This window comes from Leucopleurus acutus, assembly GCF_964270905.1.
Source record: "Leucopleurus acutus genome assembly, chromosome: X".
Classification (NCBI taxonomy): Eukaryota; Metazoa; Chordata; class Mammalia; order Artiodactyla; family Delphinidae; genus Leucopleurus; species Leucopleurus acutus.
Window position 1 is genome coordinate 92,104,892 of NC_139148.1, and position 22,241 is coordinate 92,127,132.

Consider the following 22,241-nt stretch of genomic DNA (forward strand, 5'->3'; position numbering starts at 1 on the left):
GTCTTAACCTGTCCCAAAGAAGTATTTTACATTTGCTTCTACATAGGTAGCTGGTAGATACTTCAGCTATCTCTTGGAAGTGAGAGACTGAGAGACTTTGCTATCACATTTCCAAACTCTAAAGGGAAGACTCTGATGCAGCATAGATTTTTTAAAGTGCATTTTTACTTTAATGAAAACATTTGGTTAAAAAGACAAAAATACCTTTACCATTTTTGTTCTTCTAATATATAAAAAAAATAGACTGAATTGAAACATTGTATCTTTTCTTATTAGGCCATAAGAACAGACTTCGGGTGTATCATTTGACCTGGCTGAGAAACAAGATTTTGAATGATGATCCAGAAAGTAAAAGAAGACAAGAGGAAATGCTCAAGACAGAGGAAGCCTGCAAAGCTATTGATAAGTTGACAGGCTGTGAACACTTCAGTGTCTGTAAGTCTCATTTCGTGTTTACTATAGCTATATAAATTTTGCTTCCCTTCATTTGGTGAAGAACATTATTGTGAAAGGCAAAGTAGAGAAAGAAAAGAATTTGCAACTTCAAATACAAAAATGAGTGAATTTCACTGAGATACCTTTCAGGTCTTTTATGTCACAATCTTGGCTGTTATTGAGAAAATATAGATTGACTGAAATAGCTATTGGAGTTAAGTTTGGTTCACTTTCTCACCTTTCTTCCCTTCCCAGTCACTCTAATTAGTTCATATGAACTGATATTTCTTCCTGCTTCTATCTAACTTCAATTATATAAATGGTGTTGATGTATCTTCAATAACCTACAAGGAGATTTATATGACATTATCTTTTCTTGGAACAGCAATAAAATAGGATCACATAATAATTCCTATTTTTCAAAATCAGAAAATCCCTCCTAATACTGACCAGGAAACTTTACCATGAGTCAAAACGAAAATTCATCAATTATCTGCTGGCTCTCATTCCCACTGTCGATATTCATGAGTATAATTGCTAAATATTTCCTATCTGATTACTGTGTTTTCATTTCCCCTGTCTCTTCACAACCATCCACTGTGAAATGGAGTAACACATCCAAGGTCTTAGAGTCCTGCTCTAATCTGTCAACAACTTGGAAGTAATGTTATCCAATTCTTTCTGTTTCTGAAGCAAATCCCCTCTACTCTCAGCCTTTGTTTTCTTCTTTCCTCTTTACTAATTGCCTGTGAGGCAGAACTAGTGGCATAGGTAAGAGATAGCTGGAATCACATAATATGAGTTGCAGCAGTATATTTCTACACTGACTGACCGTTTTTGTTCTGCATACAAAGAGCCTTTCCAAGGATAGGTTTCCATATGTGTGTACATATGTACACAAACACCAATAAAGGTAGGAATGAGCACCCAGACAACTTAGGCATCAACTAAATATACTACTTTCTTCTAGTTTTATGTATCACTAATTTCCTCCAAATCATATTACATAAATGTGGTAGCCAGAGGTGAAAGATATTCCCAGATGTTAACCCAAAAGTTTATATAGCAGAACTGCCTCTTACTAACTTATCGAGTTTTTAGTTGAATAAGAGAGAGTTTACAAAGATAATCATCTTGCAAATCTATGCTTTTGGTAAACAGATGGACTAGTTTAGTCCAGTTTTCCTGGCTGACTGCATTCCAACCCATCCCAGCTCTCATAACAACCAATAACATTTGTCCTACTGACAGGTGGAACAGTAGCACCTTTACATAGGAGGACAACAACATAGCCATACTTGCGTGGTATTTTCATGGCCTTCCAAGGTCAACAAAATAATGGACCGACATCAGTTACTGTCGTTTATTAAAATTATTGGAACTATTTGCTTAACAAAGAATTCCTTTGCTTCTTGGGGGTTTATTAATCATGCTTCTTTGACCTACTTCTGAACGGTTTAAAGAAAAATAAAGCAAAGCTAGACTCAGAGAGACAGCGACACAGAATGAGAAAGAGAAGGAGAGAGGAGGGGAGGGGAGAGGAGAGAGAGAATTCGTATATATTAGTCTCAGATGAAGTCTGGCTAGCGAATATAGAAGCAGTGTCTCAGTCAAAGAAGCGGGGTTTTAGCACAAATATAAATCTAGAAGTAGGACAAAATATTTCAAGAGAGCCAGAAGGTCTAGCCAAGAGCAAGCATATACTTTTTATATTTTTTCTCTTTTTTAATAAAAAAATGCTCTATTGAAATAATTTACATATCATAAAATACACCCCATTAAAGTGTACAATTAAAGGCTTTAGGGTATGTTTATAGAGTTGTGTAACCATCACCATGATCTAATTTTCATCATTCCAAAAAGAAACCTCATGGCCATTAGCAGTCACTCCATATTTTATTCCTCTTACCTTATTCCCCTCATAGTCCTAAGTAGCTACTGATCTACTTTCTTTGCTGTGGATTTGTCTTTTTTCCATGATTTATTTAAATGGAATTATACATTATGTGGTCTTTTGTGACAAGCTTCTGTCACTTAACATAATGTTTTCAAGGTTCATCCATGCTTTAACCTATTCAACATGTATCAGTATTCCTTTTTATTGCTGAATAGTATTGCATTGTATATATATATATATCACCTTTTGTTTATCCAATTTTTTATACATCCATTGTTTTATACGTTTGCACTTTTTCCACTTTTTGGCTATTAGGAATAATTCTGCTATGAACATTTTCATACATGTCTTTGTACATTGGAGTGCATATTTTCTTTTCTCTTAGATAGTACTGCCAGAATATTTTTAAAAGTGACTGACAGAACTGTTTTACATTGCCATAAGTATGAAAGCTCCATTTTTCTCTTCATTCTTACCAACACCTGTAAATGTCAGTCTTTTGATCCTAGCCATCCAAGTGGGTGTAACGTGGCATCACATTATAGTTTTGATTTGCACTTCCCTGATGAATAATGTTGTTGAGCATCTTTTCAAGTGTTTGTTGATCATTTGTATATCTTCCTTGGCTTATTTATTTTTTTTGTTGTTGAGTTGTAAGTATTCTTTATATATTCTGGACATTAAACCTTTATCAGATATATGATTTGCAGATATTTATTCCCATTCCATACTTTGCCTTTTCACTTTCTTGATAGTGTCCTTTGATACATAGAAGTATTAATTTTAATGAAACCCAATTTATCTGTTTCTTTCTTTTGTCGCTTATGCTTTCGGTGTCAAATAGACTCTATTGCCATGAAGGTTTATTCCTATATTTACTTCTAAGAGTTTCATAGTTTTAACTCTTACATTTAGGTCTTTGATCCATTTCAAGTTATTTTTTATATATGGATTGAGGTAGGAGGTCCAATTCATTTTTTTGTGCTTGGATATTCAGTTGTCGCAGTACCATTTGATGAAGAGATTATTCTTTCCCTATTGAATAGTCCTGGCACCACTGACCATAAATGAATGGCTTTACTTGTAGACTTTCAATTCTACTCCATTGATCTATATGCGTGTCCTTAGGTCAGTACTACACTGTTTTGATTACTGTAGCTTGTAGTAAGTTTAGAAATTGGGAACCGTGAGTCCTCCAACTTTGTTTTTCATTTTCAAGATTGTTTTGGCTATTTGGAACCTCTTCCAATTCCAAGTGAATTTTAATCAGCATTTCCATCTATGCATAGGGGGGCATTGGGACTTTAATAGAGATTGCAATGAATCTGTAGATCACTTTGGATAGTACTGACCTCTTAAGGTCAGTACTGCTGACTGCTGATGATTTTTAATCACATCTCTCATTTAACAATGTTAAGTCTACCTGTCCATGAACAGAGGAAGTATTTCCATTTATTTAGGTCTTCTTTAATTTCTTTCAGCAATTTTCTGTAGTTTTCTTTTTTTTTTTTTAACATCTTTATTGGAGTATAATTGCTTTACAATGGTATGTTAGTTTCAGCTTCACAACAAAATGAATCAGTTATATATATACATATATTCCCATATCTCTTCCCGCTTGCGTCTCCCTCCCTCCCACCCTCCCTATCCCACCCCTCCAGGCGGTCACAAAGCACCGAGCTGATCTCCCTGTGCTATGCGGCTGCTTCCCACTAGCTATCTACCTTACGTTTGGTAGTGTATATATGTCCATGCCTCTTTATCGCTTTGTCACCGTTTACCCTTCCCCCTCCCCATAGCCTCAAGTCCATTCTCTAGTAAGTCTGTGTCTTTATTCCTGTTTCACCCCTAGGTTTTTCATGACATTTTTTTTTAAAATTCCATATATATGTGTTAGCATACGGTATTTGTCTCTCTCTTTCTGACTTACTTCACTCTGTATGACAGACTCTAGGTCTATCCACCTCATTACAAATAGCTCAATTTCGTCTCTTTTTATGGCTGAGTAATATTCCATTGTATATATGTGCCACATCTTCTTTATCCATTCATCCGATGATGGACACTTAGGTTGTTTCCATCTCTGGGCTATTGTAAATAGAGCTGCAATGAACATTTTGGTACATGACTCTTTTTGAATTATGGTTTTCTCAGGGTATATGCCCAGTAGTGGGATTGCTGGGTCATATGGTAGTTCTATTTGTAGCTTTTTAAGGAACCTCCATACTGTTCTCCACAGTGGCTGTATCAATTTACATTCCCACCAACAGTGTAAGAGGGTTCCCTTTTCTCCACACCCTCTCCAGCATTTATTGTTTCTAGATTTTTTGATGATGGCCATTCTGACTGGTGTGAGATGATATCTCATTGTAGTTTTGATTTGCATTTCTCTCATGATTAGTGATGTTGAGCATTCTTTCATGTGTTTGTTGGCACTCTGTATATCTTCTTTGGAGAAATGTCTATTTAGGTCTTCTGCCCATTTTTGGATTGGGTTGTTTGTTTTTTTGTTATTAAGCTGCATGAGCTGCTTATAAATTTTGGAGATCAATCCTTTGTCAGTTGCTTCATTTGCAAATATTTTCTCCCATTCTGAGGGTTGTCTTTTGGTCTTCTTTATGGTTTCCTTTGCTGCGCAAAAGCTTTTAAGTTTCATTAGGTCCCATTTGTTTCCTCTTCTTTTTATTTCCATTTCTCTAGGAGGTGGGTCAAAAAGGACCTTGCTGTGATTTATGTCATAGAGTGTTCTGCCTATGTTTTCCTCTAAGAGTTTGATAGTTTCTGGCCTTACATTTAGGTCTTTAATCCATTTTGAGCTTATTTTTGTGTACGGTGTTAGGGAGTGATCTAATTTCATACTTTTACATGTAGCTGTCCAGTTTTCCCAGCACCACTTATTGAATAGGCTGTCCTTTCTCCACTGTACATTTCTGCCTCCTTTGTCAAAGATAAGGTGACCATATGTGCGTGGGTTTATCTCTGGGCTTTCTATCCTGTTCCATTGATCTATCTTTCTGTTTTTGTGCCAGTACCATACCGTCTTGATAACTGTAGCTTTGTAGTATAGTCTGAAGTCTGGGAGCCTGATTCCTCCAGTTCCTTCTTTCGTTCTCAAGATTGCTTTGGCTATTCGGGGTCTTTTGTGTTTCCATACAAATTGCAAAATTTTTTGTTCTAGTTCTGTGAAAAATGCCAGTGGTAGTTTGATAGGGATTGCATTGAATCTATAGATTGCTTTCGGTAGTAGAGTCATTTTCACAATGTTGATTCTTCCAATCCAAGAACATGGTATATCTCTCCATCTATTTGTATCATCTTTAATTTCTTTCATCAGTGTCTTATAATTTTCTGCATACAGATCTTTTGTCTCCTTAGGTAGGTTTATTCCTAGATATTTTATTCTTTTTGTTGCAATGGTAAATGGGAGTGTTTTCTTGATTTCACTTTCAGATTTTTCATCATTAGTATATAGGAATGCCAGAGATTTCTGTGCATTAATTTTGTATCCTGCCACTTTACCAAATTCATTGATTAGCTCTAGTAGTTTTCTGGTAGCATCTTTAGGGTTCTCTATGTATAGGATCATGTCATCTGCAAACAGTGACAGCTTTACTTCTTCTTTTCCGATTTGGATTCCTTTTATTTCCTTTTCTTCTCTGATTGCTGTGGCTAAAACTTCCAAAACTATGTTGAATAAGAGTGGTGAGAGTGGGCAACCTTGTCTTGTTCCTGATCTTAGTGGAAATGCTTTCAGTTTTTCACCATTGAGGATGATGTTTGCTGTGGGCTTGTCATATATGGCCTTTATTATGTTGAGGAAAGTTCCCTCTATGCCTACTTTCTGCAGGGTTTTTATCATAAATGGGTGTTGAATTTTGTCAAAAGCTTTCTCTGCATCTATTGAGATGATCATATGGTTTTTCTCCTTCAGTTTGTTAATATGGTTTATCACATTGATAGATTTGCGTATATTGAAGAATCCTTGCATTCCTGGAATAAACCCCACTTGATCATGGTGTATGATCTTTTTAATGTGCTGTTGGATTCTGTTTGCTAGTATTTTGTTGAGGATTTTTGCATCTATGTTCATCAGTGATATTGGCCTGTAGTTTTCTTTCTTTGTGACATCCTTGTCTGGTTTTGGTATCAAGGTGATGGTGGCCTCGTAGAAGGAGTTTGGGAGTGTTCCTCCCTCTGCTATATTTTGGAAGAGTTTGAGAAGGATAGGTGTTAGCTCTTCTCTAAATGTTTGATAGAATTCGCCTGTGAAGCCATCTGGTCCTGGGCTTTTCTTTGTTGGAAGATTTTTAATCACAGTTTCAATTTCAGTGCTTGTGATTGGTCTGTTCATATTTTCTATTTCTTCCTGATTCAGTCTTGGCAGGTTGTGCCTTTCTAAGAATTTGTCCATTTCTTCCAGATTGTCCATTTTATTGGCATAGAGTTGCTTGTAGTAATCTCTCATGATCTCTTTTATTTCTGCAGTGTCAGTTGTTACCTCTCCTTTTTCATTTCTAATTCTATTGATTTGAGTCTTCTCCCTTTTTTTCTTGATGAGTCTGGCTAGTGGTTTATCTATTTTGTTTATCTTCTCAAAGAACCAGCTTTTAGTTTTATTGATCTTTGCTATTGTTTCCTTCATTTCTTTTTCATTTATTTCTGATCTGATTTTTATGATTTCTTTCCTTCTGCTAGCTTTGGGGTTTTTTTGTTCTTCTTTCTCTAATTGCTTGAGGTGCAAGGTTAGGTTGTTTATTCGAGATGCTTCCTGCTTCTTAAGGTGGGCTTGTATTGCTATAAACTTCCCCCTTAGAACTGCTTTTGCTGCATCCCACAGGTTTTGGGTCGTTGTGTCTCCATTGTCATTTGTTTCTAGGTATTTTTTGATTTCCTCTTTGATTTCTTCAGTGATATCTTCATTATTAAGTAGTGTATTGTTTAGCCTCCATGTGTTTGTATTTTTTACAGATCTTTTCCTGTAATTGATATCTAGTCTCATGGCGTTGTGGTCAGAAAAGATACTTGATACAATTTCAATTTTCTTAAATTTACCAAGGCTTGATTTGTGACCCAAGATATGATCTATCCTGGAGAATGTTCCATGAGCACTTGAGAAAAATGTGTATTCTGTTGTTTTTGGATGGAATGTCCTATAAATATCAATTAAGTCCATCTTGTTTAATGTATCATTTAAAGCTTGTGTTTCCTTATTTATTTTCATTTTGGATGATCTGTCCATTGGTGAAAGTGGGGTGTTAAAAGTCCCCTACTATGAATGTGTTACTGTCGATTTCCCCTTTTATGGTTGTCAGTATTTGCCTTATGTATTGAGGTGCACCTATGTTGGGTGCATAAATATTTACAATTGTTATATCTTCCTCTTGGATTGATCCCTTGATCATTATGTAGTGTCCTTCTTTGTCTCTTCTAATAGTCTTTGTTTTAAAGTCTATTTTGTCTGATATGAGAATTGCTACTCCAGCTTTCTTTTGGTTTCCACTTGCATGAAATACCTTTTTCCATCCCCTTACTTTCAGTCTGTATGTGTCTCTAGGTCTGAAGTGGGTCTCTTGTAGACAGCAAATATATGGGTCTTGTTTTTGTATCCATTCAGCCAATCTGTGTCTTTTGGTGGGAGCATTTAGTCCATTGACATTTAAGGTAATTATCGATATGTGTGTTCCTATTCCCATTTTCTTCATTGTTTTGGGTTTGTTATTGTAGGTCCTTTCCTTCTTTTGTGTTTCTTGCCTAGAGAAGTTCCTTTAGCAGTTGTTGTAGAGCTGGTTTGGTGGTGCTGAACTCTCTCAGCTTTTGCTTGTCTGTAAAGGTTTTAATTTCTCCATCAAATCTGAATGAGATCCTTGCTGGGTAGAGTAATCTTGGTTGCAGGTTTTTCTCCTTCAACACTTTCAATATGTCCTGCCACTCCCTTCTGGCTTGCAGAGTTTCTGCTGAAAGATCAGCTGTTAACCTTATGGGGATTCCCTTGTGTGTTATTTGTTGTTTTTCCCTTGCTGCTTTTAATATGTTTTCTTTGTATTTAATTTTTGACAGTTTGATTAATATGTGTCTTGGCGTATTTCTCCTTGGATTTATCCTGTATGGGACTCTCTGTGCTTCCTGGACTTGATTAACTATTTCCTTTCCCATATTAGGGAAGTTTTCAACTATAATCTCTTCAAATATTTTCTCAGTCCCTTTCTTTTTCTCTTCTTCTTCTGGAACCCCTATAATTCGAATGTTGGTGCGTTTAATGTTGTCCCAGAGGTCTCTGAGACTGTCCTCAGTTCTTTTCATTCTTTTTTCTTTATTCTGCTCTGCAGTAGTTATTTCCACTATTTTATCTTCCAGGTCACTTATCCGTTCTTCTGCCTCAGTTATTCTGCTATTGATCCCATCTAGAGTACTTTTAATTTCATTTATTGTGTTGTTCATCGTTGCTTGTTTCATCTTTAGTTCTTCTAGGTCCTTGTTAACTGATTCTTGCAATTTGTCCATTATATTGTCCATTCTATCTCCAAGATTTCGGATCAACCTTACTATCATTATTCTGAATTCTTTTTCAGGTAGACTGCCTATTTCCTCTTCATTTGTTAGGTCTGGTGGGTTTTTATCTTGCTCCTTCATCTGCTGTGTGTTTTTCTGTCTTTTCATTTTGCTTATCTTACTGTGTTTGGGGTCTCCTTTTTTTTTTTTTTTTTTTTTTTGCAGGCTGAAGGTTCGTAGTTCCTGTTGTTTTTTGAGTCTGTCCCCAGTGGCTAAGGTTGGTTCAGTGGGTTGTGTAGGCTTCCTGGTGGAGGGTACTAGTGCCTGTGTTCTGGTGTATGAGGCTGGATCTTGTCTTTCTGGTGGGCAGGTCCACGTCTGGTGGTGTGTTTTGGGGTGTCTGTAGACTTATTATGATTTTGGGCAGCCTCTCTGCTAATGGGTGGGGTTGTGTTCCTGTCTTGCTAGTTGTTTGGCATAGGATGTCCAGCACTGTAGCTTGCTGGTCGTTGAGTGAAGCTGGGTGCTGGCGTTGAGATGGAGATCTCTCGGAGATTTTTGCTGTTTGATATTATGTGCAGCTGGGAGGCCTCTTGTGGACCAGTGTCCTGAAGTTGGCTCTCCCACCTCAGAGGCACAGCACTGAGTCCTGGCTGCAGCACCAAGAGCCTTTCATCCACAGGGCTCCTTAATTTGGGATGATTCGTTGTCTATTCAGGTATTCCACAGATGCAGGGTATATCAAGTTGATTGTGGAGCTTTAATCCGCTGCTTCTGAGGCTGCTGGAAGAGATTTCCCTTTCTCTTCTTTGTTCTCACAGCTCCCAGGGGCTCAGCTTTGGATTTGGCCCCGCCTGTGCGTGTAGGTCGCCGGAGGGCGTCTGTTCTTTGCTCAGACAGGACGGGGTTAAAGGAGCCGCTGATTCGGAGGCTCTGGCTCACCCAGGCCGGGGGGTAGGGAGGGTCACAGAGTGCAGGGCGGGCCTGCAGCGGCAGAGGCCGGCGTGACGCTGCAGCCTGAGGCGCGCCGTGCACTCTCCCGGGGGAGCCGTCCCCGGATCCCGGGACCCCGGCAGCGGCGGGCTGCACAGGCTCCCCGGAAGGGCGTGTGGCTAGTGACCTGCGCTCGCACACAGGCCTCCTGGCGGCGGCAGCAGCGGCCTTAGCGTCCCATGTCCGTCTCTGGGCTCCGCACTCTTAGCCGTGGCTCGCGCCCGTCTCCGGAGCTCTCCCAAGCAGCGTTCCCAATCCCCCCTCCTCGTGCACCAGGAAACAAAGAGGGACGTAAAAGTCTCTTGCCTCTTCGGCAGGTCCAGACCCCTCCCCAGACTCTCTCCCGGCCAGCCGTGGCGCACCAACGCCCTGCAGGCTGTGTTCACGCCGCCAACCTCAGTCCTCTCCCGGCGCTCCGACAAAAGCCGGAGCCTCAGCTCCCAGTCCCGCCCGCCCCGGCGGGCGAGCAGACAAGCCTCTCGGCTGGTGAGTGCCGGTCGGCCCGATCCTCTGCGCTGGAATCTCTCCGCTTTGCCCTCCGCACCCCTGTTGCTGTGCTCTCCTCCGCGGCTCCCAAGCTCCCCCACTCCGCCTCCCGAAGTCTCCACCCGCGAAGGGGCTCCTAGTGTGTGGACACTTTTCCTCCTTCACAGCTCTCTCCCGCTGGTGCAGGACCCGTCCCTATTCTTTTGTCTCTGTTTAGTTTTTTCTTTTGCCCTAACCAGGTACGTGGGGGGTTCCTTGCCTTTTGGGAGGTCTGAGGTCTTCTGCCAGCGTTCAGTAGGTGCTCCGTAGGAGTTGTTCCACGCGTAGATGTATTTCTGGTGTATCTGTGGAGAGGAACGTGATCTCCGCGTCTTACTCTTCCGCCATCTTCCCGGAACTCTCCTGTAGTTTTCAGTGTACAATTTAGAGTGTTCTTAAAGGCTAATGCATACACTCCATAAAACTATACAGTATTTTTGTCACCTTCTTTTGGGAATCAAATTTTAACCAAATAACTATTCTAAAATAAATGATCTATGGTCTTACATCGTTATTATGACATTTTCAACAACAAACACAAATACTTGAGTGTTCTTGTTAACTCTGTAGCATCGTTACTTCTTTGTATTTTATCACTGTAGTGCAACATGAAGAAACAACATATATTGCAATTGCTTTGAAATCATCAATTCACCTGTATGCATGGGCACCAAAGTCCTTTGATGAAAGCACTGCCATTAAAGTGAGTGGTCTCCTTTTCCTTTGGTTTTTCTTTTGAGAAATTGTAAACAGAACAGTATTTGGAATAGAGTAGCAGAAATATATACCATTCTTCTACAATTAATGTAATTTAAATATACCATGTCAATAATTATCATTTAACCCTTTTTTAGATAATTCACAGGCACCACACCAAGGGAGAGTGTGAGGGAAATCCCTGACCCCTCCCCTTAAAGGACCTCCCCACCAGCTCCTCACTCCCAATTCCTGTAGTCAACATGAAGACCTTCTCTTCTAAAGCCACAAACACAAGCTTTGGGTGCCACCCCAATGACTTGAAGCTGAGAAAGTCCCTGTTCTCTCTTAGTGGGGGGTGGAGAGCAGAGGGAAGGTAAGGAAAGGTGTGACAATGGTAAAGGGGGAAACCTCTACCATTGTAGAGGAATGGTAGAGGAATGAACCTGGAAGAGGAATGAAGGAAGAGAAAGGCTTTGCTCTAATTACCAGGGCTACAGTAGATGGGGGTGGGGAGGAAAGGATGGCTCTATATTCCTTCCAAGCTGGATCTCTAAACACATTCTTCTCTAGAACTATTACAAGGAATGGTGGTTAGGCTTATTTGGATTATGAGTACTGTTTCCACCCTTATTATGGTTTAATTGAACTTCTATGGATCAGCCTCTTAAGGTAACCATTTAGTGTCCCAAACACTAAATTTTTAATCACATCTCATAAACTAGGGACTATTTTTATCTTCATTATCTTTTTATAATGCTCCAGAATTCAACATAAATAAGACTATTTTGTATTTATTCTATAGTAATAAGGACTGATTAATGAGCTGGCAATATTACATAGAGTCCAGTAGCTCCTAACCTGGGATATACATAAGAATCATCTGGAGCATTTGTTAAAAGTTTAGATCTCAGACCCAACTCCAGGCCAAATTAGTAGGTCTGAAGTGGAGCCTGGGAATCTATATTTTTAGCAAACAACCCAGGAGATTTTGAACTGGTTGGTCCCTGGACAAGTTTTTACAAAGCACTGATAGGGATACATCATGATAGACCCCAACAACATATTCGTGAAATACTATTGTATCTTAGGTCAGGATCTGATTACGTGGTATATTTTGTAGGCCAAAACATCACATGTATACAATAAAGATGGGTTAATATCTATGACTACTCCTCAATGTCTATTTGTACAATAAATATGTTCTTTTATAAATAGCACAGACTACTATATAGATAGTCTGGGTCTGTCCTGACACAAATCACATCCCTGATCTGATCTCCCTAAATTGGGCCTTGGGTCAGCTGTCAGTATTTGGATATGGGTTTGTTCTTGGGTGTCTGCTGATTGGTCAGAGCTGCCTGGTATGGAGCTGGAAAGCAAAGAAGGTAAGTACCAACAGTCTGTGTAGCCTGATACACAATTCCTGGTCCAAGTCCTCACTCCAGTTCTTGAATCCCACCTCATGACTACAGTGTGGTGAAACCTGTGATGCCCAGTCCTCTACTGTGACCTGAACTTGGCAATGAATCCTGTTTGGCTTTTTGTTTCCTTGGACTAAGAGCCATAAGAGCCTAGAGTACATCCAGTCTATGGTAGGTTAACATGTCTGGCCTTTCTCATTCCCTACCAAGTGTGCATTGATCAATCAGCAGACTCCGAAGGAGACTACATGTCCTATGAAGCCTATATACGAATACTGGCAAAAATACAGGCAGCTGATCCAGCAAACCGGTTTAAGAGACCAGATGAGCTCCTTCATTTGCTGAAGCTCAAGGCAAGGAATTTAAAGACAGCAAACAGAGTACAGGGCCATACAAGGCTCTTATGATTTTTGGAGATTTGGCCTTCGAAGGAAAACTCAATATTTAGAACCTGAATATAATCGTTCTTATTGTAATAACAGACCTAAGAAAAGTTATAATACATAGGTCTCTAAATATATTATGTAACTTTAAAAATAATTCTGGGTTTTATAAACCTGTTAAACAAAAGGGCAGGGGAATTTTCTCCTTAGACAGAGTGTCATTTTTGGCCTTTTGGCCATATTTGGTTTTATATCTACAGGTGTTTCCAACACTTGGTCATAAGCCAGTGACAGTTGACCTGGCTATTGGTTCTGAAAAAAGACTAAAGATTTTCTTCAGTTCAGCAGATGGATATCACATCATTGATGCAGAATCTGAGGTTATGTCTGATGTGACCCTGCCAAATAATGTAAGATCCCTAGAAATTACTGTATAACACAATTTTCCAACTGTCAAAACTCTTAAAGTTTTAAAAATATGAGTATCAATATCTATATTAGAACTGAGATGTAAAAGGTAAGTATAAAGTGCCAGAAAGTAGTAATGGATAAACAAAAATCACTGATGGTTTCTTAGTCCAGACAGCTAAGTCTGTTCTGCAGATAGATTTTGTCTGCAACAGTGATTTTTGTTTGTTTTTAAGTGAATATCATTTACATTTAAAATCTGGATTTCTATTGAAAAACCAATGATCTGACAATATCAGGCCAACATTACTATCTGGCCATAATCAACTGGAACCAATTTGTGCCTGTCCACTTTTAGATGGAACATATGCTATACATTCTCTATCCATCCACCATTATGTATTTATAATAACTGGCCCTTGTAGCCATATGAGTTTGCAACCCTTGCTTTAGTCTTCTGCACCTCATAATGCATTAATAGATTTTTTTAAATTACACCAGTATTGCAACATTATTATGTGTATGTCCTTTCTTTATCCAGATTGTAGTACTTTAACTGTGATATATAGCAAATTATCATAAAGTATTATCTTACAGTATAAGTTATACTTAGAATTTCTGATCAAAGATTCAGCATTTTAAAAGCTAATGCACATCAACTCTTAACTCAAATAATTATAAATATGAAAATATGGCACAGCATCTAAAATATGGATAGTTGTAAAAATACTATACACATCATTTGTCTAAGGAGATTGAACATAACACAATACCCCTCACACACACGTACCATACATAATATAATTCTCCTATATCTCAAATTTGATGGTAGAAATGATATTTGTCCTATTGAAAATTATATTAAAAAGGAAGGACTGAACCAACAAATCTCTGCTTCACCCTTTTTGAATTCCCCATTTTGTCAATCACTAAAGTTTTAGCAGTTTAGCATTATACAAAATTCCAGGAGAAAAGTTTTATGTACTGCTAAGCCACTGTAGTAATGTGATATTTTGCACAGCTTTCAGAATTATCTATATATCTCTGACAGATTACATGGAGCAATTGTCAGATCATTAGTGGAGAATTTTTTTAAAGTTTTGGTCATATTTAACAATCTAATTAGCTGATCATTCTGTTGTCACCTATGACTATATAGAAATCACTGTTCATAAGGCAGAAAATACTGAACCAAGCCCAGCCAAAGCCATTTAAATGAGTGTAGGTTAATTTTACTATAAATATTATAGTACTTTTCACTTGGAGTGTCTTCCATCACTTCCTGCATCTTATTTTTTATGTCATGTCAGATAGCCTTTATTTTGAAGGTAGTGCATTATTGAACACCACAGTGTTGGTCCAAGTTTATACTTATTTGGAAAGTCATTTAGGAAGATTGAATTCTGTGTTCCACTTGACTACTAAGCAAGAAGAATTATTTTCTTTTGAAACGATCAGTTAATTATTATGGAAACAAGAATAAGAGAAGGTGAGGTTTTTAAAAAGTCATTTTCTGGCCTAATTAGGATACCTTAAGTGTATTAAAAAATAGAATTTTTAGCTAAATGCCCTAGTGTCTTGACCCATTAAAAGAGAAAGGACTCTAATATAAAGGAGGAGAGAGTGTCTTCTGAAACAGAATGTACTAAAAATAATACTTTTCCAAAAGTGCTAGATTACAAAAGCTGTAAAGCTACAGAATATCTGGTTACTTCAGGAATCATCTGAGAAGCAAGAAGATTACCTCTGAGGCTTTCTGGATTTACAACAGCCCAGATCTATTCTAAACAAATTTTTTGAGACAATCTTTTTTCTTGAATTTCTTTTTCTCTCTTCCTTCATCTCTTTTCTGATTCAACTGCTCATGAGAGTGCCCAGGGAACGCATTAAAATTGCTTTTCGCCTCTGGATCCCCATTTTAGTTTTAAGAATTGTTGTTGCTGAGACTGAGACATGGCCTCAAGCACTTGGCCTGAGTACGCTGGGTTTGGCAAGTATAGTTTCTGACATTTTTTCCTTTAACTTGCTAAATTTGAAAAATGATAGAGGAATTAATTGTTCGATTTTTAGGGAAATATGATTAATGTGACAATATCTGTAGTTTAGGCAAGTTTTGTCACATTGTTTTATGCATCATGAAATTTAGAAATTCTTAGATATTTCTTAGTATTTCATCTTCTGTCACCTAATACATCTCTGAATTGAAGATATTTTAAGATTATATAAATTAGATAAGAAATTCCATATTTTTGTGAAGGGAGGATATACTTCAAGCAGTGAAGGATATTATAAAGCTGCCCCTTGTAAATATTTAAACTCAAGCTATTTTAAAGTTAATTTTCTATTTCTGATTTGAATAAATTGGTTGATAAGCAGTGATTTTGTATTTGTTACTTGGTTCACACATTCCTTACTAAAGTATTAATTAGTGTGCTGAAATGAATCTGAAATCAAACAAGTAATGTTTCTTCTATCATTATACATAATAGTTTGTGAAATTTCAATGAATTTCTCTGTGTTGGAAGTATATCTCTGCTTTTTACAAAGTTTTCTCCTAAATATAAAGGAGAATATTAAACAGTGACAGATTTATGACATAGGGAAGGCTCTTTTCAAGTGTTGGATAGCATGTTGTTTAGTACTGAAATAGAAATTTCTCTCCTCCCTGCATTTTGAACCCCTTTTTGGTCTTTATTGCTCAACCAAGCTGCTTCAATGAAAGTAGTAGTGATAAAATGTTGGACATGTAAATCCTTATGAAACATAATTCCAGCCCCTGGAAATCATTATACCACAGAATATCATCATTTTACCTGATTCCTTGGGAATTGGCATGATGCTCACTTTCAATGCCGAAGCCCTTTCCATGGAAGCAAATGAACAACTCTTCAAGAAGATCCTTGAAGTGTGGAAAGACATACCATCTTCAGTAGGTATGTATAAAATTTTTCTCCTTTCAGATGATCCCAGAAAAGCTTCTATTTCCTGAAGTATCACTTTTTCTCAAGGCATATAGTGTTAATTTGGGATATGGCATACTTACTCCCTTGTAAGGTAATGTGTATGTTTGTCTTATGCTTAATTACTTCACAAGGCTATCACAAAGAGACTGATTATGGCTGTCTTAGTTGTTCATTTTTAATAATCATGTAATGAAAATAGGAAAGTAATTCTTTTCCACAATAATCTGTAATTTTATTTTAAATACCTTTGCTTGCAGCTTTTACACAGGTGTTGAAAGTGTTTCATTCCATCACATTGATTTTTGGGGTTTACCTTTATCTTAGGAGACTGCCAAATAGTCATAAGAGAAGAGCAAAATACTTCCATTTTATACAGTCAATAGTGTTCTGTTCAGCATGTAATATTTCTGTGAAGAATCAAATACAAACTGAATATGTGACATATAGGTTGTCACTAAGATTTCGTCAAACTTCATTTACAAAATTTTCATCTTCATTAGACCAGGACATCTTTTTTTCTTCCTGACCATCGCAGGACTGCTGATCTGGGCAATCTGAATAACTTGAAACTCGTATTTCTCTGAGTCTTGATGACTACAGAGGTGATTCTAGATAGGGAACAGAATAATGCATATGAACAGTAAAAATATTAGAGAGAGAGTAGAATGATTTGCTTGAAGATAAATGTTCCTGGAAGTAAGATAAGGTTAATGAAGCAAATAAAGGAGAAGGGAGAAGGAGAGGGAGAGGGAGAAGGACAAGGAGAGGGTGAGGGAGGGAGGGAGGGGGGGAGAGAGGGAGAGAGAGAGAGAGAGAGAAGGAAGGGAGGGAGGGAGGGAAGGAGGACAAGAGAGACAGAGAGAAAATAGTTTATCAATAAAGAAGCCAGAAGCTTCTGAAATCTCTATAAAATGGCTAAATGTGATCCACATGTGGCTTTAAAGACCAGTTTGAAAGAACTTCTTTTTAATGGACATTTTTTCCATTATGGGATGATGGCACTTTGCACTGCATCTGCAGAATCCTTTCCTTTTGCATACATAGTGTTAAGGATTATCCTGAAAACCTCCAATTTCTTCAAAAGGTAAGAACTCACAGAGGGTTTAAAACCATTTTGTGACAAGACGTAAACGCTTACAATATAATTGACAGATCTGGGACAAAAAAACCCTGAAATAATGAATCTTGTTCTAACCTTTACAGTGGTTGTGATCAATATATTAATCAGAAATTGGAATAAGGAAATTCAGTTCAAATGGGAAACAGAACCCCTATATTTATGCCATATTTATGCCACATGTAGACAATGATAGGACTCAAAGAGGTCTTAAAAAGTCATCTGGTACAGTTCTTGTCCTTAGGCAGGACGACTTCTGACCTAAAACAAAGAGCTATTTTAAGTCACTAAAATTGAAAAGCATCCCTCTATGTGTAAACTAAATTATAGCACTATAAAAACATGATATTTTGGTCTGTGTAAGAAGGGTATTTTGAGCGTATATAAAGATTGCATTATAACACTAATATTAAGAAAATCAATTACTCTCTTTTTCTGTCTAAAAACAACTGCTTTGTTATTTAAAACTAACCTAGATCCAGATTTTCCCAATCTACATTCCTTTAGATATAATGAATGTTTTTACGAATAAGATCTTTGCTTTGGCTTTTCAAACAAATATATAGAGACTTAGCAATCACAGCAAGTATCATTAAGCATTCTGAACTAAATCACTGGATTCCATCCCATACACAAGCTAGCTCAGTAGCTAGGTTAAGTGGCTGATTAATGTGTTTTAGAATTAAGGTAGAAATTATGTAATGCCATGTGAACTGTGTATTTGGGCTCAGCAAGTACACTGTGCATTATGTTTAGAAAATTTTGCTGTATGCAGTTGTTGGAAAAAATACTGCTCCCTATGTCAGAAAATACCTTACAGTGTCAGCTGACTATATAGCTATTTACATAATTAGGTTTTCTGCTTTAAAGCAATTGTCATAGTCTTTATTGTCACTGAGTAATATAAAACAGGGTCCAATAGTTTATATCTTAATAAAAATTTCCTGAGCAAGAGAAACGCTTAGCAGTATCAAATTAGCTTTAGTTCTATGTATAACATGGTAATTAATTGAATTATATTAGAGTTGCTAAAGTCATTATTTGAGCGAGTCATTTTTTAGCAGTTTTAATTTTGAAAAGTTAGTCAGGTTTCCATATATGTCACTTAAGCACAAGTAGAAACCCTTACAGGATGTTGTACCTCAACTAGATTATAAAATAAAGAATCACTGTAGCTAGATTTGACTTTCTACAAACAGGGTTAGATTAACCCTTAGCTTTTTCTGTGGTATTGGAGAATATGAATACAAACATTAACTGAGATCTAGTTATTCACAATGTTAAATAGTTGGTCACAATGGTGATAGTACATAGCAGGTTTGAACAACACTGTTGAGCAGCATAATGGCCAAACAACAGTCTTATAAGCAGGAAAAAAGGAATGTATTTACCTGAACTGTAATAATGTCCCTCTTAATAATCAAATGTTGACTGCGTTTATAATTTTCTATCACTGACAGAAAGATATTATGTTTTTCTGATTTTTAAATTTTTATTGTAGCTTATGAGTGTTCACAGCGAGCCACAGGATGGGGCCAAAAAGCCATTGAAGTCCGCTCTTTGCAGTCAAGGGTTCTGGAAAGTGAACTGAAGCGCAGGTCAATTAAGAAGCTGAGATTTCTGTGTACCCGAGGTGACAAGGTATAGTTTACATCCCCCAGTTAAAGCAAAAATAAAGCAAGTGATGAAATTAACTAAGGAAATTTATATCCTTTTCTTTCTGGCTATAAATATATTTCCCAAATTGGCATACTCTTAATAATATAATAAATTAATAAAAATAATTTTGCAATTTGCATTAGAAGCATTGATTTGGTAAATCATGAAATTTGATTTCAAAAGAAATCATTTTCAAAAATGTAAAACTTCTAATTGTGTCCAAAGCAAAGCTTAGCCTTTATTTTATTTCTTACAAATTCCATTATTGTCTTTGGTGCATAGTTCTTTTCATGTTCATATTAATATGATATTTTGAAAAAGAATGCTTGAGTAAATCTGCCTTTTATAGTTTTCAATGTAATCCAATAACAGAAGAAGGAAAAAGTTACTTATGTTTGCTGAACACCTAATTATATGGTAGAGTTTGTGCTAAATACTTTAGAAGCTATCACAGTTAATCTTCACAAGTGGACATTATTATGTCCATTTCACAGGAAAGAAAAATAAAATCAAGATTTGGCAATTATTTGTGTAATGTGATCAATTTTAACCAATTCATATAGTTTAGATGGAAAAATGAATTGCATGACATCATTACAGTCCCGACATGTTATGAGAAATAATAGCGTGAAGAAATAACTCTAATAAGACCAGAAAACATTCACATTTGGAAGAAATTGCAAAGGATTTGAATTAATATCAGAACAAACAGGGTAAAGCACTGGGCATCAAGAAAAGGTACTTTTTTGTAATATAAAGGAATATAATGGCAAGAACCAGTGATTGAGATCAGATAGATCTAGGATGCAGTCCCAGCTTTGCCACCTAATTACGTGTAAAAACCTAGAAGTTTGACTAGTCCTTCTGAACCTTAGCTTTTTCATCTCAGGAATGGGAATATTAATAACTACTTTGGGAACAATTCTGAAAATTATCAATAATATGTATATAGTAAGCATCTCACAGATTGACTGGCACATAAAAGTGTTAAATCACGGGTAGCTAGTGTTATTATCATCATCATCATCATTACATCACACACCCTCCTAAGTATATCCATTGTGGACGTTGAAAACCTTAGTCCTAACAAGGATACCTCTGTTTGCTATTTATATTATTGTACTGTCCTAATTTTCTTTATGGCACAGACCATATTTACACAACATGTTCCTCTCTAAGCCGATTGGTTTAGCTCATAATCTCAGTCTATTGATGTCAGTCTGTTCCACTGAAATAGAGACTTGCACCAAGTAGAAAATTTCAGTGGCCACTTAAACACCAGCAACAATGTGAACATCTAAATAAGGTAATATTTTCCATATATTAAAAGAAAAAAGGAAAGCCAGCTTGAATAAAAATAGATTTTAAACAAATAGCAAAGGAGAATCGTTAACCAAACCAATCAAGAAGTTTAGCAGATGAATTCCACCTACAAAAATCTAATTTTATTTAAACTATATGAAGTACAATTATAGGATATGGTAAAAGGTTATTTTTTAATTGTAATTTAGACTCCATACCAATTTAAATTTGTATTCTTTAATCTGAGGAAATCCCTTTCTGAAAAACAGTATGGCTTAATATTTTATTCGTTGGTGAAGATAAATTGAAGTTATAGTTGTACCTATCAAATATCAGTTTGCAATGTATTAAATATTTACTGATGGTGTCTCTTTCTCTCTTTTTAAAGCTGTTCTTTACCTCTATCCTGCGCAATCGCCATAGCCGGGTTTACTTCATGACCCTTGGAAAACTTGAAGAGCTCCAAAGCAATTATGGTGTTTAAAAGGTTCCAATGATTTATTATAACAATTACAAACATCATAAATATACAATTTGCATTTTAAATTTCTGAGATTAAATGAGCATACAGTTTTACTGGTAGGGAAAAATTAAATCAGATACTTTTAATGTAGCACAGAATAGTTTTAATGAGAAATGTAGCTTTATATATAAAATTAACTATAGCAAGCTCTATGTACTCCAATGGTGTACAATATCTTTTGCACAAACCTTGTAACTTTTGTTACTGTGAATTCAAACATTACTCTTTGGACAGTTTGGACAGTATCTATATTCAGATTTTACAACATGGAGTTAAGAAACCTGTAATAAGTTAGATTCCAAACAGCTTTCAAAAGAATTGGCCCTAAATGAGGGGGGTTTTTTTGGAAAAAAATAAAAATAGCAACAAACCATATGTAAATTTGCCAAGTCCTATAAAGAACCAAAGGTTAGATTATGAAATGAAAATAATAAGGACTAAACATAAACCAGACTAAGGCTGAACAACCTGCATGCCTGGAGAAAACTACAGTGATAAAGGGGAAAAGGCCACCCATTTCCTCATTGCTCCATGACAGTTAAGCCCACAGACAGAGAACAGTTGTGTTCTTTCGCCCCATGTTAAGCTGGTTTTCTCCTGATAAGAAGAAAGGAAGAAAGCCTCGGATGCTTGATTTTCCTCAGAAACTCCAAAGATGTGCAATAGCTGTTTTTAAAAACCACCGAATAATACACTTGCAAGCCTGAATACAGGACTGAACTCCTATACACATGTACTGTAGAATAAGTTGTATTTTTTAATACTTTAAAGTAGGCGTCAAATTCTATCCCCAAAGACAAATTGGTTGATTTATCAAAATTCTTATCTGGCCAACAGTGTGACCATCAGAAGCATTAAATATTTTCCTGATTCCAGATTAAACTATATAAAAATTTCACTCCAGTCATTAAACAAAAATTACAAAATGTAACAGCAAAAAGTTTTGGCTGCTAATACTTGTGTTTTTCATGTTTCTATTTCTGTAATATCAGAAATTAATCTAAAAGTGATAAGTCCACATGTAGGGACTTAATGTAATAGGTTAAAAAAGATTTTGAAAGAAAATACAACTTTCATCAAATACCTAGGTCTACAAATTTATAGTCGTGAAAAAATCATTCTAGTCCATCACTCCAATAAGTTATAGACGCCATAGATAGGTGGCGTTTGGTCACCTATGGTAATTGCTACCTGGTGAAAAGCATCATTTCTGCATATCCATCCTCAATACCATGGTTAGTTCTGGAGCAGTAGAGAAGCAACAGAACTACCACAAAGTATACCTCACTATAATTCCTCTAGTTCTGCTTCTAAAATCTGAAGACGGTGCTAGTGGGATAATAATTTTCAAGCTACCTGGTTAAACCAAAATACAAAAGCAGACTATGTGTGATTTCATGATAGCACGTTATTTCTTGGCACCTTGG

The 22,241-nt window shown here is 36.7% G+C and overlaps 1 protein-coding gene across 3 annotated transcripts in view; it reads left to right on the forward strand.

The window, feature by feature from the left end:
* The window catches only part of NRK (Nik related kinase), a gene marked incomplete at both ends in the record, with an annotated part of 170,582 nt that extends 149,807 nt beyond the window's left edge, over window positions 1-20,775 (forward strand). For 2 of the 3 annotated variants that reach the window (XM_082865011.1, XM_082865012.1), the window contains 6 exons: window positions 277-435; window positions 10,942-11,042; window positions 13,103-13,252; window positions 16,048-16,183; window positions 18,832-18,971; window positions 20,680-20,775. In XM_082865011.1, the coding sequence (XP_082721137.1) occupies window positions 277-435; window positions 10,942-11,042; window positions 13,103-13,252; window positions 16,048-16,183; window positions 18,832-18,971; window positions 20,680-20,775 (782 nt within the window). Of the gene's footprint in view, window positions 1-276; window positions 436-10,941; window positions 11,047-12,669; window positions 12,813-13,102; window positions 13,253-16,023; window positions 16,184-18,831; window positions 18,972-20,679 lie in introns of all 3 variants that reach the window. The other variant, XM_082865010.1, reaches the window with a different exon arrangement.
* Between the last annotated feature and the right edge of the window lie 1,466 nt (window positions 20,776-22,241).